This window comes from Cyprinus carpio, chromosome B3 (assembly GCF_018340385.1).
Source record: "Cyprinus carpio isolate SPL01 chromosome B3, ASM1834038v1, whole genome shotgun sequence".
In the NCBI taxonomy this organism is placed as follows: Eukaryota; Metazoa; Chordata; class Actinopteri; order Cypriniformes; family Cyprinidae; genus Cyprinus; species Cyprinus carpio.
In genome coordinates, this window is record NC_056599.1 from 37,200,098 (window position 1) to 37,218,842 (window position 18,745).

Genomic DNA, 18,745 nt, shown 5'->3' on the forward strand with positions numbered 1-18,745 from the left:
CGATCTTCACTTAACTTTGGCTCCCCAAGCATATGTGAGTTTAGAGAGGCTTAAACACAGTGAATGTTCAGACATGCATTTGTTGTGGTTGGCTTGTGTGTAACAGATCTGAGAGCATGAGACATGCTTAGTGCCGCAAAGGTTTTTTTTTTTTTTTTGTAACTTTTATTCATACAGCACTTTATGCAATACAGATTGTGTCAAAGCAGATTTACAGTGATAAATAGGAAAATAGTGTTTTAATAATGCAACCAAAATTGAGATTTTGCTCTAAAAAGAGGACAATAGTACATTTTTCAGGTAAAGTCAGTTTATTGTTGATTCAGTTCAATATATATATATATATATATATATATATATATATATATATATATATTATATTATATCTATTATTGTTGAACTGAATCAACAATGAACTGACTTTACCTGAAAAAGTTTAAAGGTTAACCAACTAAGCAAGCCCAAAGTCCAAAAGGGTTTTTTTTTCAACAACTTTTGTTGTTTTGTTGTTAGTGGTCATTTGTTGGGTTGTAACGTTAAAGACTCATCTTTCTACATTTGCTGATTATCACCTTTCTTGAGGTTTGTGTGTCAGGTGCCGAAGTCAGTGATTTTATTGGCTCAATGAGATGTCTTGCATTCAGTAAATTAATGCATTTGAATTGACAAAACAAAGTAGTATTACTTGAAACAATTTTCTAATGCAGTTTAGATTCTAAAAATGTGAATGAATCAGGAATAATTTTTTTATTATTATTATTATTATTTTATTTTTAAGTGTATAAAACACACCAGCAGCATACAAATAATTACTGAAAACACTAAAGAAACGTATAGCACTGCCTTGGCAATCAGTTACAAAACCAGTGCTTTAATGTGTGCTCACATTTACCATTTTTTCACAAATATCCATGGTCATTTCAATAGAAAGTGGCACAGTCGAGAATTTTGCATGAGGGCGAAAAATTTTCCCACACAGATTTTGCATCAGATTCATTGGGTCATGTCAGTTCACCACATTGACCAACAAAACAGCTACTTGGTTTGAATGTGACTTCTGTGTGAGCTGGGTTTTTATATCACTAAACTACTGACATGAGACAATGGGCCTTTTTAAAAAACAAAAATTCTAATATGACCACACCTTTACTGACCCCCCAGAACAGCCTAGTAATGCTTTTACAACTAATCAGAACACATGCGTACAGTAGCTTACTAGCAACACCATAGCATCCTCTTAGAATGCCCTAACAATGCATAGCAACACCCTTGTGGCCACTGATGTTGTATGTTGTATGTGTTGATCATTTAAAGGCCTAGTTGCCATAGTTTCCTCATGTGAACCTTCCCATCTGTCTGTCTGGGTTTTTATGTGTTCACCGGAAACATTATCCAGAGTCTCCAACCGTTGCCAAATGTGACAGCGGCAGCAGCGATGGCTGTAAGAGACATCAGATGTGTTCCCGAGTCCAAGGTTTGAGTCAAGTACGCATGAATGCTTTGGCCTTGTGTTTTTAAGTGGTGTGGATGAGGACGTGTCCCTGAGGCCGAGGCCGTTCTGAGCAGCTGCAGGTCAGGACACGGGGCTTTAATCAGGCCGCGGGGCAGCAGCACCTCCACAATCTGCCCCCACAGCTCTTTGATCCCACACTCTCATCTGATTCAATTATCCCCATCCACCTGTTAACGGCCAGGCGCCAATCACAATGGCTGGCCCTCATCTGACAGCTCAAAGGGAAGGTAGACTGTGTGTGTGTAGTATGCAAGCAGTTCAGCAGATTTAGCTGCAGTGCACTTTTAGATCTGTTCTTTGATGTAGTGTGCAGACAAAGAGCTATATATATTTATTTATATATGTTTATATATTGTGCACTATATATATATATATATATATATATATATATATATATATATATATATATATATATATATATATATTGCATATATATTGCACAATACATATATGCTACACTACAGCTCATGCCAATGTTAGCATCCCAGTTTACATTTGTACTGTATAATATGTGAGACTAGGGTACCTGCTTGTCGAATTGCAGTATGTTGAAGATAGTATGTCAGATGACTGCAGGATGTACTGTTTCCTTAAGGCAGCATTCCACTAGCCAATTTTTCAGCTAATTTATAGTTGTAAGATTTGTTTACAGTACATTCACTTGGGGCGTTGAAGTCTAATGGTAGCTCGTGAGCAACTTGTTGGAGACCTCTGCCCTGAACACTATGCAGCACAAAACGAAATGTGATAGGTTGCTTTACCTCTTGGGCAGGCCTTGACCATTCAAAGCAGCCGAGGTTCCCAAACCAATGTTGCCAAGTGCATGGTTTTCCCGCGGAATTGGGCTACTTTAACACTGTTGCCAGGGGTTGTTTTTCATGTCCGTGGGTTGAGGTGAACCCTATAACATGATTCAGCCCCTGGAATGCGAGTTTAACTGGAGGATGATTTAATTTATGTTTGATTGGTATATATTTAGTCATACTTTATAATAATTCTCATGCAAATGTTATTTTGTTGACGAACATTGCATTTCCCTGAATGCCATTACCTGTGTTAAATTCCTTTAAATTGCAATTTAGCAATTCCTCTTATTGTCAGTTTCTTTTTTTTTTCTTCATTTTTTTTTTTTTTCCTTTTTTTTTTCTAATACCTTTTCCTCAATAAACTCTAATTTAACAAACCATGTTAAACTATGACTTTTGCCTCAATAAACTCTTAATATGCTGCTTATTAATAGTTAGTATGGTAGTTGTTAAGTTTATTTGGTAGGATTAGGGATGTAGAATATGTTCATGCAGAATATGTGCTTTATAAATACTAATAAATAATAGGCATGCTAATAAGCAACAAGTTAATAGTAAGACTTGTTTCCGATACTAAAGTGTTACTTTTTTCTTTACTGTTATTACGTACAGTCATATACATTAATGGGATGGAAGGGTGAATTGCATAATAATTCAGTTAATTACATATTTTTGCCTGGTCCTTCTGTTCTTATTTCTGTTAGCTTCATGTGAGAGGAAATGTGCTGAAAAATAATAATTTTTAGGTTGTCAATTGGAATGGTAATGCTTATAGGTAAATGGCATCAGCACACTTCAAGATTTCGAAACATTAGTGTGTAAAATGTTGTATTGTTTTATTGCACACTTAAAAGTATGCACTTTCTCGTCCACATGTGGATATACTTTCATAAAATATCTAAATGCAAGCATCTTTGCTATACGCATATTAATAATTGTAGACTGTACATTTATTCTGTGACTGACAGCAAAATAAACCGCTTTCTGATGTGTGTTTTAGGCTAGAGCTTAATAGTAAGTCCAAACGAAACCACAGAAAAAAGAAAATAGAAAAATAGGGTGTATATGTCTCCAAATACTTGTCAAGACTTTCATATAGTCATCACATCCTCCCTCTCTTCATCATTTGACTAACGGGGATTAGTTTAATTAGTTGAGATTTGCGTTAAGCATTCATAATTAGCTCGAGAACACGTACTTAATTTGCCCATGAAACAAATGTGTCATGGCTGTCGAAATCAACGGCATCTAGTCAGACGAGTTTCAGCCTTTGAAGTTGTCGTTGGTGGCCTCAGCGTAGCTGATCAAACTGGAATTATCTGGGCAAAGAAAGAGATCACAAATATCAGTGAACTTGAAACGATATACTGCATAATATATTCCCCCAACTGGCATGAGTGTGTGTCAAGTCTGCTGGGAACTACAAGTACTAGAAACCATGAACCATGTGTGTTTTAGATGATGCAATTATTTCCATTATTTGTGTAAAAAAGAAGCTTTTTTTATGCTTCCCTGTGTAGCAAATTAGCTCAAAAGGGCCATCTGTATAAATAATTACAATTAATTGTGATGAATTACATTTATTTACATCAACTGCTCATAGTAGTAACAGTAACTTTAGCAGAATTGCCATCAACTGACCTGTTCATCCAGCGAACATTCAGTGTAATTTAATATCAAATCAAAGAATTTGATCGCAAAAATAACTTTCCTACAGTACTGATGCATTAAAGCATGTAGCTAGATCAGAAAAAAGGGACATTATTCACAAGCGGTGGTAAAATCAGAGACTCATGTAATTTGTGCACAAGAGTTTTATTAACTAAACACTAACACAAACTAGTCTAACAAACCAAAATACACTCACGCATACATTAAAAGGGAGTTGGAAGTGGATGAATGGAACCATTAGAGAAACTAGGAAGTGCAGTTATGGAACATAAGTTAGCTAACCACACCTGAGTAGAAACCATCAGCGCTGTTTTACACTAAACAAACCTCTTTATGATGCTTGCATTGCCTTGCTCATTGAACAAGTGTTTGGATGCGGTCTCGGATGAAAGTCTTGATGGTTTTAAAGGGTAAGTTCACCCAAAAAATAAAATTATGTCATTAATGACTCACCCTCATGTCGTTCCAAACCCGTAAGACCTCCGTTCATCTTCGGAACACAGTTTAAGATATTTTAGATTTACTCCGAGAGCTTTCTGACCCTCCATTGAAAATGTATGTACGGTATACTGTCCACGTCCAGAAAGGTAATAATCATCAAATTAGTCCATGTGACATCAGAGGGTCAGTTTGAATTTATTGAAGCATCGAAAATACATTTTGGTCAGTTTTATTCAGTCCAAAAATAATAAAATTACGATTTTAATTTCAGCATCGTCAGCGGCGTCACTGCATTTGATACTTAAATCAAAAGGTCAAATGCTGTGACTGCATTCACAGTTCTGGACACATGCCACATGACGTACAACACTGCTGACGTGTTTTCTGGTGCGCCCAATAACAAAGATAAAACGTCAGCAGCGTCGTACGTCAGCGGCGTCACTGCATTTGATACTTAAATCAAAAGGTCAAATGCTCATGAAGTGACTCTCAGAGCAGTTCTGGAGAACTTGTTCATGTGTTTATGTCAAAGAGGGGGTCAAAGAGCCAATGGTGACTTGCAGTTTTGGAGAGAAAGTTTAGGACTTTTTTTCTTAGAGCATGGTATTTTGCATATGTAATTCGATTAGGTATTGATGCAAAAACTACTAAAAATTCTTTGAACACTAATATGTTGCATAAGTATAAACATATAATATACACTCTCAATTAGATAATCTGAAGACAAATTCATAGAGACCAAACATGGTGTAGGTAAGATTACATGAATGAGTGGTTCTATCATAAGCATGCATAAAACAGTATACAATACAAAAGACAATATACAAGAACAGTAATAATGTACACAGTGACCTGGAGGATATGTGTGTTCATTCAAAGAAAGGTTTCTTTCTCGACATGCTATTAGGTCGTAAAGTTTAGCTGGTCTGGCTGAGCTGTCCTGGTTGCCATGGTAACTAGGGGCCTGGGGACGTTCACAGACATCCTGGCACCCAGTGTGGTTATTGGGTGAGGGGTCTGTGATTATTTGTTAATCTAATGAACTATTGATTTGTTAAATCTAATGAACAATTGTGTGTCTGATTAGACCAAACGCTACACCTGCATGCCTGTGAATGTCCTAATGAAGACCAAGGCAACAGGAAAAGGACTGATGCATCTATATTGTTGTGCATGTGGATTTTGAAACATTTGTGTAGGTACTTGTATGATCTAGTTCAAGGGAGCTAAAAGTTTTTTCTCTTCAACAGGAAGAGGAATTTGTTCAGTAATAAGTCACCAACCAGACCCCTGTCCTCAAGTCCCATCAAACGCGATATCAAGGATGATGTCAAGATGGTAAGAACTTAAAATTGTCATGAAATCAACTTATTCAGTTTCTTTAATAAAACATTGAAACCTTAACACAACGTCTGCACAAATTCTTAAAGCTTTGGGTTATAACCAGGAATGTTCCCATGTGCCCCAGTTTTTATCTGATATGGGTTCACATTAAAGGACACCTTCCTTTAATGTGAGTTATTTGCTCTGTGTGAACTATCCACTTCCCACAGTCCTATTAAGTGGCAACCGTATCCATGTACTTCATTAGAATTGAGCTTTATTGGATATTTCCTTGCTTCTCTTTCCTGATGAGGCAAAAGTGAACTTGAAACAACAGTTCCCTGGAAACATTCAAATTATATAGAGCTCTTAAAGAGCTGAATTCTCCTGACAAAAGACCAGCGCCTGAAAACAAAGAGGGGCGGTATGTCATGTGACGCTCTGTGGGAATTTACTGCATGTGAACGAGAAAGCAGAAATAATGTGGAAAAGTCAAACATCTGGTGTGCCATGAGGGGAGTATGTCGGTATCTACAGCCATCTCTGTTACTTCATCTCTCTCTCTCTCTCTCTCTCTCTCTCTCTCTCTCTCTCTCTCTCTCTCTATCTCTCTCGCACTCTCTTTTCTATAATAAAAAAAGTAATTAAATAAAAAAAAAATTATAATTTGTCAAAATATACGTAAAAAAAAAATCTTTAGTTTTTAGAACAATTTTATAAGTCTGATTCTACAGTATCTTTCATAGCTCACGACAAATGTTCGATATCTTCAGTTTTTTGTGATTTGATGTTTATGGTCAAAATCTGTACTTTACTGTGCAGCCAGATGATACAAAGAGGTCAAAGTTGTTCCAAAAAACACGTTATGCTATTAATGTTACTAATTATAGAATGTTACATTATAATGTTATTATAATGTAATTATCATAAGTTAAGCATTTGTAGATTGAGGTTTCTCAATCTCTGCCCATGTCTAGCAGATTTTACAGTCTCTTTAGTTCAACACATTGGTGGATAACTCCAAATTCCCAGAGCACTCTCCATCCCTGGACATGGTTTGTCGTTTCTTTGTTGCTCACTGTCTGTTTCTCCTCCAGGCGGAGGCACACAGGAGGCCGCCCGTCTCCTCTGATGATAGTGACTTTGAGGCTCGCTTCAACAGCTGGAACCTGGGGGTAAAGTTGGATGTTTTTGTTTTTATGTATTTTTCTCCCATTCATTAAAAAATTCAGATTCACTTCACCATGTATTTTCATATCTGACTGTTTGTTGGTATGACTGTTCACATTTCACGTTGATCTGGACTGTCATAGAGACCTTGAATTATCATTTTAATAATGAGAACACAACATGATGAATGTTGTTCCTGTTTATGAAACAATGATGAAGCAGTGAACAGTTTTTCCACTCTAGTGTTTTCAATCATTATTCAGATCAAACAATATCAGTCAAAAAAAATCAGTTGGCCATAGTTAATTCTTAGCAATTTCCCCCTCAATGTCCTGGGTTTGGTTCTTGGTAAATCCTTAAAATAAATTTAGTTAAAAAAAAAAAGAATTGCATTGTTTGCAGTGGATGACTACACCATGTGGGAGGAAAAATGTGCTGCAATGATTGCTCAACACGTTGGCATGCAGAGTTCTTGGGATCAAAGCATTTGAAGCTTTATAGGACTGAGTTGGGCTCCAGATTTTCTCAGTAGCCACTTCTGACTTCCCCACAGATTGCGAAACTGTTCGGCTGCTTGTTTCATCACAAAGTTTATGCAGAAAAACAAGAGTCTGAACTTTGCTCTTATCAGAGAGTGGAGTGTTGAGATAAGTATTTGCACTTGCGGGCAGGTTTTTAGCGGCTCCGGGCCCCTGTTCTGTGAGCAGTGATGCTGGACTAATCAACAGCTGCATCATGTGTGGACGTGAAGCGCAGCACCGCTTCATTCTGCCTGGAAACTGCTGCGATAACACACTGCTGCTGTCCGGTTCCTTTGGCCTGATGATTCATTTTGAGTTCAGAGTCACATTACTCTCACGCTGTGATTGAGTGGTGTGCACTTACAAAATTTGCATGGGATAATTTTGACTGGGACATTGTGACTTGTAAATTTGGAACAAAAATGGTTTTCAAAAAAAAAAAATAAAGACGGTCTGAAAATATTTTCCCAGACACTTCCCAGAGTAATGCCTTTATTTGAGCCAGAATACCGTCAAACAGTGTATGCTCTTCATAATGGCTTACTTACCTTGACTCTGTTGACTTACAGTTGGCTTTTTCACACCATGTGTGGATTTTTGACACTCTACAAATCTCTTTAGAAACACTGTGAAAATTAGTTTGTTGGTATACTAACAATTGTATATTATAACATGTATTATCTCTGCCTTGGACGTTTGCCCCCTACTGGGTGGGCACTGGCCCCCAGTTGAGAAATATGCAGTTCAGGCTTTTATTAAATTTGTTTATTTCTCCAAACATGTGAATGAAGTAGGCTTTTCCCAGCTTGTGTTTTTAATAGCCCTAATTCTGTAACCAGTTTAATCTCATGGTCTAAAACCAATAAATAGTGATTTTGCTGTACCAATACAAAGAAGTAACTGAAAAAATACAAAAAACCAAAACATAAAAAAAAAAAAATAAAAATAATGACTAAAAACAAGCAAATAAATAAATAAATAGTGATTTTGCTGTACCAATACATAGAAGTAATTGCTAAAAACAAAAACATAAAAAAAAAATGAAATTTTAAAATGTTTAATCAACCAAACTTTAGCCTTTAAATAAATGCTTTTTTTTTTTTCTGTGCAGCAAAAGTGAAAATATTAGCTATATTATGAATAATATTTCAGTCATGGTCCATCTCATTATGTGTTGAGACATGTGTCTTCTACAGTCTCATCAGAGAGAACAGATAGTGTCCTGGAAAAAATTCCCATTGCTTACAGATTATTTATGGGTTATGTTGAGAAAAGACAAACTTAAAAAAAAAAAAAATGTTTTTTAAGAAACGGAAATGGCCTTGTTGCACACAATGCCTCAGTGGGCTGAGGTCTGATCTCTGTAAACACAACCAGTGTAGGGAAGAGATTGTATTTAAGTGGCACTCTTTGAAGTCATTCCACATTGTTTATGACAAATAAAAGGAGGTCAGATGTGTATGGGAGGTGTTTGGGACTTACCAGAAGAGGAGGAGAGTAAGGTTGTGTTGTATTGTCTGGTTTTGCAGATAGAAAACCCCAGATATCTGCGTGAGAACCCTGTCCCACTGTCTCCGGTAAGTGCTGATGGCTCCTAGTGGCAGAAACATGATTGATCTCCACAAATGCATATACAGTTAAATTACAATTTCAGGTAACACTTTAGGGACCAGTTCTCACTATTAACTAGTTGAACAATAAAAACATTTGACATGCAATCAGAATCAGTCCTGCCATAACAAGCTTGAGAATTTAAGGTGGCAGATGCGTGTGTGCTCAGAATAAACAGACAATAATTGTTCGCTGGTGTGGATGCTAATATATATTATAATATATATTTTAATTCACACATTTCTCGATTTCACATATTTTAATCTGTCATTATAGTTTGGGAAAAGTTCAGCTAGTAAATGTGTGCAAGTTTATGTCACAATAACATAATAGAAGTAAAAATAAATGACTCGTTAGAATGTCCTCCGCCACATCACATTCTTCTTATTTCTCACAGTCCATCTTGTTCCAAAAACAAAAAGTAGCCGAGATGAACTTGATGAATCTTAATGCTTAGTTTACGGAGATGATGTGGACATTAACATGTTTGCGCTTCTCAAGCCTGGTTTCACATGGATGATTATTGTATAGCACAATGCGCGCGGGTGTCACCACATTACAGATAATGAACTCATACGGGAAAGATTGTACCTCACGTTAGTTTCAAACAAATTACTTTATCAGAGAATACTTCTGAATGCTTCATTTAAAATCAGACATTTCAAGCTTTCTTTAGATATATTTCTCATGTCTGTGTGTCAAGTATTCAGATTTTTCCTTCATTTTAGTGACACATTTCAGGGAGATATTCACAGAGACTGCAGGAAGCACACACTGTTTGTTTTCTTTATTTTACAAAAGCACAGTATTTTGTTGGTATTGTGAGTGTATACAAATAAAATAACTTTTACAGTTTCAAATGATGTATTACTCTTATCTGTACAATCAAAAATTACGAAAACATTTTAAGTTCGTTTTCGCTGTCATCAGGAATAAATGCAAGTAATCGTACAAGTTGCTCTTTTGATACTTAGGCTATGTAATTTTTCTGTCGATATTAAATAACTAAAAGAACTAGGAGTTTTTTTTTTTAGGTTTGGTAATTTGAAAAGTAAAGTAAACTTGAAAGTAAAGTAATAAGTAATCTGATTACTTTTTAAATGCAGTAATCAGTAATGCCATCAAATTACAATTTCAAAGAAGTAATTAGTAATTCGTAGTCAGTTATTTTTTGAGTAACTTACCCAACACTGTGCATGACAATATTTTAGATCCCTTTATCTTACCACATGTCTGAACTTAACAACTTCCTTACTAGCTATGAATAAGCAGCAAATTAGCAGTTTATTGAGGCAAAAGTTGTGTAGTTATTACTTAATAGTGACAATTGGTCTTCATACTAAAGTGAGATAAAATTTCAATGAACACATGATGCAAAATAAAGAACAAATAAACAAATTACGAGAATGGCCAACTTAAAGCATACAGCAAGACACTGTCATTTCTCTTTGACTGCATGTTGTTCAAACATTAATAGTAATTATTAGTATTATAGTATTATTTCTTGAGTTCTGCATTCAGATATTTAGTGCAACCAGTACTGTAGAACTGTTATGGTAACGTTTTTATTAGTGTAGTATCAGCAGAATGCACAATTTATCTTTCTTTTTGTATTAATAGATTTACAACAAATCAAGTCTTGGAAAAAACAGCACCCTTTATGATGAGGCCACCCCAGTGAAAGCTGATAAGGAGGTAGGAATATTATGTTCTCCCAAAGTACTTGAAATGTGCTGTAATTGCTTTCAAAATGGCCCAGTCCCTTTAAAGGAGTAGCTGAATCCAAAATGACAATTGGAATTTGCAGTGAATAATGACTTGGACACATTGCAAAGCAAAAGAACAGAACAAAGATTCTCCTAAACATCTTCATTTCGTTTCAAAGAAAGACATCCCCTAAGGGGAACGATACGATTAAATGATGACACGAGTTTCACTTTTGATTGAACTAACCGTTTAACCAGTGATGGTTAAATCTCCAGTGCTGCTGTCTTGTTGAGATTTGTCATCCAGCATGCTTTTCCACTTCTTAAGTAAATGCTGTGTGATGGCTGGTTGCTTTTAATAAACTCAAGAAAGCAATGCTGCCTGACAGCTTCACACACCTAACCAAAGAGAGGCTCTCTGAGTTTCACTTGTTTATGGACGCCGACTTCTCCTAAGAGCTTTACAAACCCTGTTTGTGATGATAGTTTCCCCCTGTATGTGGGTTTAAGCTGAAAATCCCATAGAACAAGCTTCTCTTTGATGTAATTTGACTGGTATTGTTGAATATACTGAGCGTGACCTGCTGTAATCACATTTCCTCTGGGAAGAGCAGTGCTCATTTAGGTCAACTTCAGTCACACAGCATCATCAGCCTTCGTCTTCACTAGAATACAGCCATTTCACAAACAGCTAAATAGTCTTTTGGAACAGTCCTTAAGTCTCCAGGGCTGCCGTTTGAAAGATGAAGCCGCCACATTGTAAGGGTGGTTTCCCTACAGTGGTTCAGGCTGTAGGATTGCCGAAGGACTAAAGAAATGTTATCAGCACGATGGTATCTGCCTGTACATTTTTTAGTCTGTTACACCCACTGCCACTTATACCAACGACGGAAATAAGCGCAGTTACAATAGCTAAATATGGGGGAGAGCGTTGCTATTTACTGTAATATTGAATCAAGATTAGTTAGCACATAATTAAGCGTCAATATTTTGTTATGGTTACACTTGAATTGTTTACAAAATAGATGAAGGATGTAAAAACATATGTTAATTGTACCTAACATGTATGTAAAATATTACCTGAGAGAGAAAGAGAGAGGGGGAGATGGAAAGAGGGAGAAAAAAGAGGGAGAGAGGGGAGAGGGCAGAGCCCTGAGAAGAGAGCTCCAGCAAAGAAAAGCCAGCAGAGAGAAACGGCCAGAGCAACATTTACAGTCTTCTTTTATCCCTTCCTTGACCATCGTGACTGAAACCCAAATGTGAGAAATTCAAACCATCAGACCAAGGTGTACTCAGCAACTGTGAGAAGGTGTGTACACTATCAGCAGGCTGACCCCACTGTGAAATGTTCCCCCCGATGTATAAAACATGCCTACAGGCCCTTGATCGATATCAGCAATTCTGTGCCTTCAGGAATGCCAAATGGCCCTTTTGTTACTCAAGATAGTTTGGGACAGGAAAACAGAAGTCTTTGATAATTTTTGACCCTACAACATTAACTGCACACACTTTAAGCAAAGAAAAACATTAGCAGAAGGCTGAAAACATTGTTTTACTGTAAGCAGAGTAAAGCGTCTGCGTTGGGCTGTGGAGCATGGTAATTAATAACAGGTGGCAGAAATGGCAGGCCAAGAGGTCTGCTTGAGTTAACATCAAGGCTGAAGAAATGTTCCCAGGTATTGGGGTGAAGGGTGAGTCAAACGTTCCTCAGGAGCTGCTAGGCTTTGATGAAGGGAAATGGTGCATGTGTTGCCCTTCGTTGCCTCTGATTGAAATGACTGTGCAGCTGAGGGCAGAGAAAAACAAAGCTCATACGAGTTCTAGCATTCATCACATTCCATGCTTTCTTTTCTTTGCGCCTCACCACAATATCACCCTTTCCCTCCTTAACCTGAAACCAAAATCACTATCTCTATCTCAAATTAACACGTCTCCTGAAAACTTTGTCAGTAGACTAGTTTTAATACTTTTTTTCTTGTTTTGCTAGGACACATAGCATTGAAACAGCATTAAAGTTAGCATTTAGAGGTGTAGATGAATCATTTGATGAACCACTCTGTTCAGTTAGTTGATTCACACTCTGATTCAGTGATTCGTTTGCAGCAGTCTCTATGGCCTTTTTATAGAAATATACTGTATTTAGATGCATATTACTTATATATTACAATGTAATGGTATATTGGTGCATATAATTAAAAATAAATTAATATAAATTCAAATATTACATATATATGGTTATTTTCATCAGTTATGTCTCATTAGCTCTAGTATTCTACCCACTTTAAAACCAGACAAAGAGATGAAGTAGTGCAGGAAGATCACATTTATTTGAATAAATGAATTATTGTTTTTTTTTGTATGAATTATTGAGGAGAGGGGGATGAAAGTTGTGTGTGAATCTGTGCATCTCTGTCTACAAACAATGAAGCTGTCAGTTTAGTTACTTCAAAAACAGTGATTTTACTGCCTCGTTGCTGAGAAATATAATTACTGATTCAGTATCAAGTAGCTAAAACAGCATCATCCCACTAAGGTATGGACTCTGAAAGTGTCCTTTAAAAGCAGATCCTTGTGGGGTGAAGCTGTCGTGGATTGAACGTATTGGTCCAGCACATCCCACAGAATCTCAAATGGTTTGGGATTTGGTGAATTTGGAGGCCAGGGCAACACCTTGAACTCTTCCTTGTGTTCCTCAAACCATTCCTGAGCAAAGGGTGCAGTGTGTCAGGGTGCGTGATTCTGCTGAAAGAGGCCACTTCCATCAGGTAAACACAAAAAAAAAAAACTGGTGTACCTGGTCTGCAACAATGTTCATGTAGGTAGCATGTGAATAGCTGGCCCAGGCTTTCCCAGCAGAACATTTGCCAGTGCATCACAGTTTCTCCTCTGGCCAGCTAGTCCTCACTCCACACTGCATCCTGGAGCCATCACTTCCCCAGGTAAATGGCCGTCCATGTGATATAAAAGAAAACATGACTCATCGGACCAGATCCAGTTCTGATGCTTTGTTGACGACTTTGATGGTGGACAGGGGTCATCATAGGCACTCTGATCTGCAGCTACGCAGCCTCATACACAGCAGAGTGTGATGCACAGTGTGTTGTGACATTCCTCCCATAACCCCGTCCACTGCATTTCGTTGCCTTGTACCTTACATGTGCAATGACAATAAAGTTGAATCTAATCTAATCTAAAAACCATTATTAAAATGTTGTGTAACAGAGAAGACTTTCTGTTAGCTCAGATCAGATGGGATAGCCTTCACTGAAACCTATCCAGACATTAATTTGTGGCCTTGTAATCAACGATATTCACTTCACCTGACCTGTGGCTGGTCATAATGTTTTGGTTCAACAGTGTTTATATACATCTCTCTCATATATTTAAAAATTTACTTACCATTTTACTGGTATTAAAATCTGCTGCACATATTCATATTTTCAGATGGGAAATGACTCGCAATAATGCCGATCAATGCATTATGCATTGATTACTAACCTGAGCCATGTTTTGATAGCCTAACATAGAGTAAGTCACAGTAATTTTTTACCCCAATAAATCACCCTTTGAGTGTTTTACTTTTGAGTTTTAATATTGAAAAAGAAGACAGCAGCTTTAAGGTGGTGATAATATATTTCCTTATGAGGTGATGCGGTCTATTTTATTTATTTGACTATCCCAGTTTGTTTATTTGCGACATTTCAGTTCTGATATTTTTCCTTCATAGAGCAAAGGCAGTGATTTGATTGAGATGTCATCGGTGTGACTGGGGAAGCTTTCTGGTTTTTATCCAAACACTGAACAGTCACCCAGTTTTTGACTCTCAAAATAGCTGGAATCACAGATTCAACCCGCAGTGTGGCGCTAAAACGTAGCAGACATTTTTGTGAAAGTATTCCCTGATGAAATGTGTGAAACCAACGCTGGGCGAAGAAAAGACAGAACAGCTGCTCTCGTCTCATTCGCACCGTCTTCATCTCTCCTCCTCCCACCCTTCCATCTCTCCTTCTGCTCTTCAAAAAGCTCCGCGTCTCTGTGAGTTTAACGCGAGTAAAAGTACCAATGTCATTCGCTTCACTGATTCCAGGGAATCTGAAAACCCGGAGGTGTGCACTCGCCCGCCGCACCTTTTCAGACAAGAGTTTCAGAACGCCACTGATGTAGTTTGACAAACTTTTCTAAAAGCACCAATTGAAGCTTCAAAAAAAAAGACAAGAAAAGAAAAAAAAGTGCCGCCCACGTTTGCATCTGTGCTGCCGGGATCTGTTTGACTGCGTGGCTTCAATCAGTGCAATCTTCTCCTCTGACAGGTCTCCTGTGGTCTCTGAGATTGCACAAGAAGAATCATACGCAAAGCGAGAGGCGGGGGCTTGTTTCTCAGGGTTGAGTGGAAGTAGGGCAGGTGACGGTAACACAAATTGTGTGCTTTGCTCTTATGAGATCGTTCCAGTCTCCAGATAACACTGTCATGAGACAACCTTCTATATTTGGTTTCTATAAAATGTGTCTGGACATTCATTTAAGTGTTTATTCATAAAGCCTTTTTTGTCTAACTAAATTGTGAGATATGTACTCATATGGAGCTTGTTAAGGGTGTACATCTCAAAACATGAAAATGTGAATGCAAACACTTCTGGCTATGCATTTTATGTGTTGTGTTCAGAAATTTGTTATAAAGCAAGTAAGCATCGCGTTCTCGGGATTGCTGCAAGCAGACATTCACTTAAACTGTCTTTACATTATATGCAGGGGTTTTTTTCATGATATTTTAAGGGATAGTTCAATTAAAAATCTTCAAACTGTTCCAGACTTGTACAAGTTTCTTTCTTCTGTCAAGCACAAAAGTAGATATTTTAAGGAATGTTGGTAACTAAACAGTTGACAGTAGCCATTGACTATTGAAGATAAGCATTTTAGAAGATAGCATTTTGGGGTGAACTACACCTTTAATGTAATGATGAAGAGAATCTTAAAGTTATAGTAACACGTGGCTCATTAATGGCAGATATTTAAAGGTTAAGTAACTGTATTGTCCTCTTGAGCATGTACAAGAAGACCATGCATTGGTTAAGCCAGGGGCTTCCTCCAGTTCTCAATACCACACCCATCCTAGCCTAGCATCCACCAGCAGCTGACGTGCTGTATATTACACACCATTAGCTTTTGAGAATCACAGAAGTGAATGAAAACAATGATTTCTCTCTCCCTGGAGATGATGAAGGCCTCCCAAGCTGTATTCATGTTTTTGATATGTAAATAAATGCATTGTCTATGTAGAACACTTGAGATGTCTTCATGGATTGGGCATGAATATGAAATGACACTGAGATATATACTGTACTAGGGCTGGGTGGTATGTTATAAATAGTTTCACAATTCAATTAATATTTTATCCAATTACATTATGTAAAACCATTGTCTCCCAACTTACATTAAAGCAGCCATTCTGTCTTTGTAACTTTGATGCATTAAAACATCTCGTTCATTTTAATTTGGTCATCATGGATCACAATCTGTTCCATTGTACCAAATATAACAAAAATAAAACAATAACCACTCCATACCACTGACAAACAAATGATTAATACATAAATACACTCATTAAAAACAAGCATTCTAAATAATAATCACATAATAATGACATGTGTGCTCACTTATTACTTTAGCATTTCACAATAATGTATTTTCCCAACAGGCTATATTTTTTTTTATTTAGGTAGGTATATATATATACACACACACACACACAAATATATATATATATATATAGAGAGAGAGAGAGAGAGAGAGAGCACTTTTATCTAGTTTATATATATATATATATATATATATATATATATATATATATATATATATATATATATATATATATATATATATATATATATATATAGCTGCTAAAGATGTCCTAAACAAGTTTCTGTGCCCATATGCGTTTAATACTTATATTTTTTAAACAAACTGGCTTAGCTTCTAAATTAGAGCCACACATGAATTTGTGAAGTTGCAAATGCTTACAACTGCCAATAATTCTCAGTTTAGTGAACATGATATCAGGCTTTAAAAGAGCTGAGCAAGTGCTTGTTCTTTCATTAGAGGAGTGCGGTTTTGTGTGTACTACAATAAAAAAGACTGTTATTTATTATATTTAGCAAGTTGTCATTCGTTGTTGTTTTTAGCTTAAGTGTTATGTAATGCTTAGTCATTTTCTCACTGTATTGTTATTTGATTAATAATACTAGATATACTAGACACCAGCAGGTCTGTTCTCTCTTTTGAAAGGAAATAAAACGCATTTATATGATTTTGTCACATTATACTACATTCCAAGACAAAGCTCAAACACAGTGAAAATGTTTGGATTAAATTGTAATTAGTATGTTAATCAAGCATTCTTCTCATCCGAGACCACTCCTGTTGAGTTGGGTTTTCCTGTCAGTCTGAGTCTGTTCTAACAGGCAGCAGAAATGGCCTGTGGCTCTTTCAAAGTTCTTGTGGCCTAGAGACCTCGGGATCTCTCCCTCACACTCTTTTACTCTGGCCATATAGTGCCCTGCAGCGGAACTGATAAGCCAGTAGATCGTGTCCCACGCTGGTGGCAGCAGTTGAAAGCCCTGATCCGCAGTCAGCCAGAGGGCTGGGAGGCTCACACAAAAATCCTGCTCATGCCACATCAAAACATGTTTCCCAAAATACATGAGAAGAAAGACACCGCTTCAGGAATGACCAGCAGCCATAGTGACGAAAGTTTCAGCTGTATCTAGTGTTTGTGTAAGCGGAGGTGTGTGCTTACTCCTCTCTTGTGTGTGTGCTCACATTATTTGTGTGGGTTTGACAACCTGAAGAGCCTGGGACACATGTTCTAACAGGCCACTAAAGAAGAATGTTGAGGTTTTGATCCCAGAAATATTGAGGCACATTAAAAGCCTCAGGTTGCTTGAGGTGAGGGAAGTTAATTAGTGGTGCTTGCTACTGTAAGGGGTGGCAAACAAAATAGGTCAAGATGACTCACAAATCACCCTAAAACTCATGAGTAATTGTTTTATATTGGTCCTAAAGGTACTGAGAGAAATACATATGTATGCAATAATAAATTCATTAAGTAGAATCAGAACTGGAACCATACAGTAAACTCCATTTGATTCCCATGTGTGTTGAAATACTAATGAGGACTGTTCAAATGTCAGTATGTGTGTGTACTTTTTTTTTTTATCTTCCTCTATCTGCCGTTTCCTGTCCAGTATTATTCATCTGTGTCCTTCTGAACAGATGGGCTCTTTCATCAGTGTCTCACAGCACAATACATGTTTGCTCTGAACATTGGCAGATTCTTAACTGACTCTTTTAATGACTGATCTTAAAAAAAAAAAAAAAAACTGGAGGTGTTTCTCTGTAGGTGTGGAGGAAACTCAACACTGTAATTCAGACATTGCTTTGGCTTTTTGTAAATGGGTCATGTCATGAAAAAAAAACAGTCTTTTTGAAATAATCATTTGATATGATTTGATGTGCTGTGTAGACACATTAACATTGACAACTTTTTCTCCAGTCAACCCAGACTGAAACAAAAAACACCAAAAGGGCTTAGAAGTTATTATTATAGTTACGACATCACTGCATCGAGCTTGTTAATATACAACCACCCACATTTACATATTAAGATCTTTTCAGTATTGAGCTTTACCTGTCCTGATGAATGTCATTGTGAAGTACACCATCATTGCAGAAGCTTGTCAATAATTTACATGTAGAAGTCTTAATCAGCCTGTTTCATTTGAATGGTCAGAGAGAAAACCGAAATTAATTAAGCCTAATTAAATTAAATTGTGTTTCTGGTACAAGAAACCTTCATTAACATGGTCACACTTTATTTTAAGGTCCAATTCTCGCTATTAACAAACCATTAACTATGACTTTTGCCTTAATAAACTCCTAATGTACTGCTTATTATCAGTTAGTAAGGTAGTTGTTCAGTTTAGGTAT

At 36.9% G+C, this 18,745-nt stretch overlaps 1 protein-coding gene across 4 annotated transcripts in view; it reads left to right on the plus strand.

Annotated features, from left to right (window-relative positions):
* The window catches only part of LOC109078078 (centrosomal protein of 112 kDa-like), a 160,468-nt gene that overhangs the window by 6,694 nt on the left and 135,029 nt on the right, over positions 1-18,745 (plus strand). For 3 of the 4 annotated variants that reach the window (XM_042720941.1, XM_042720940.1, XM_042720939.1), the window contains exons 5-8: positions 5,682-5,769; positions 6,852-6,929; positions 8,975-9,022; positions 10,677-10,751. In XM_042720941.1, the coding sequence (XP_042576875.1) occupies positions 5,682-5,769; positions 6,852-6,929; positions 8,975-9,022; positions 10,677-10,751 (289 nt within the window). The remainder of the gene's footprint in view (positions 1-5,681; positions 5,770-6,851; positions 6,930-8,974; positions 9,023-10,676; positions 10,752-18,745) is intronic. The other variant, XM_042720942.1, reaches the window with a different exon arrangement.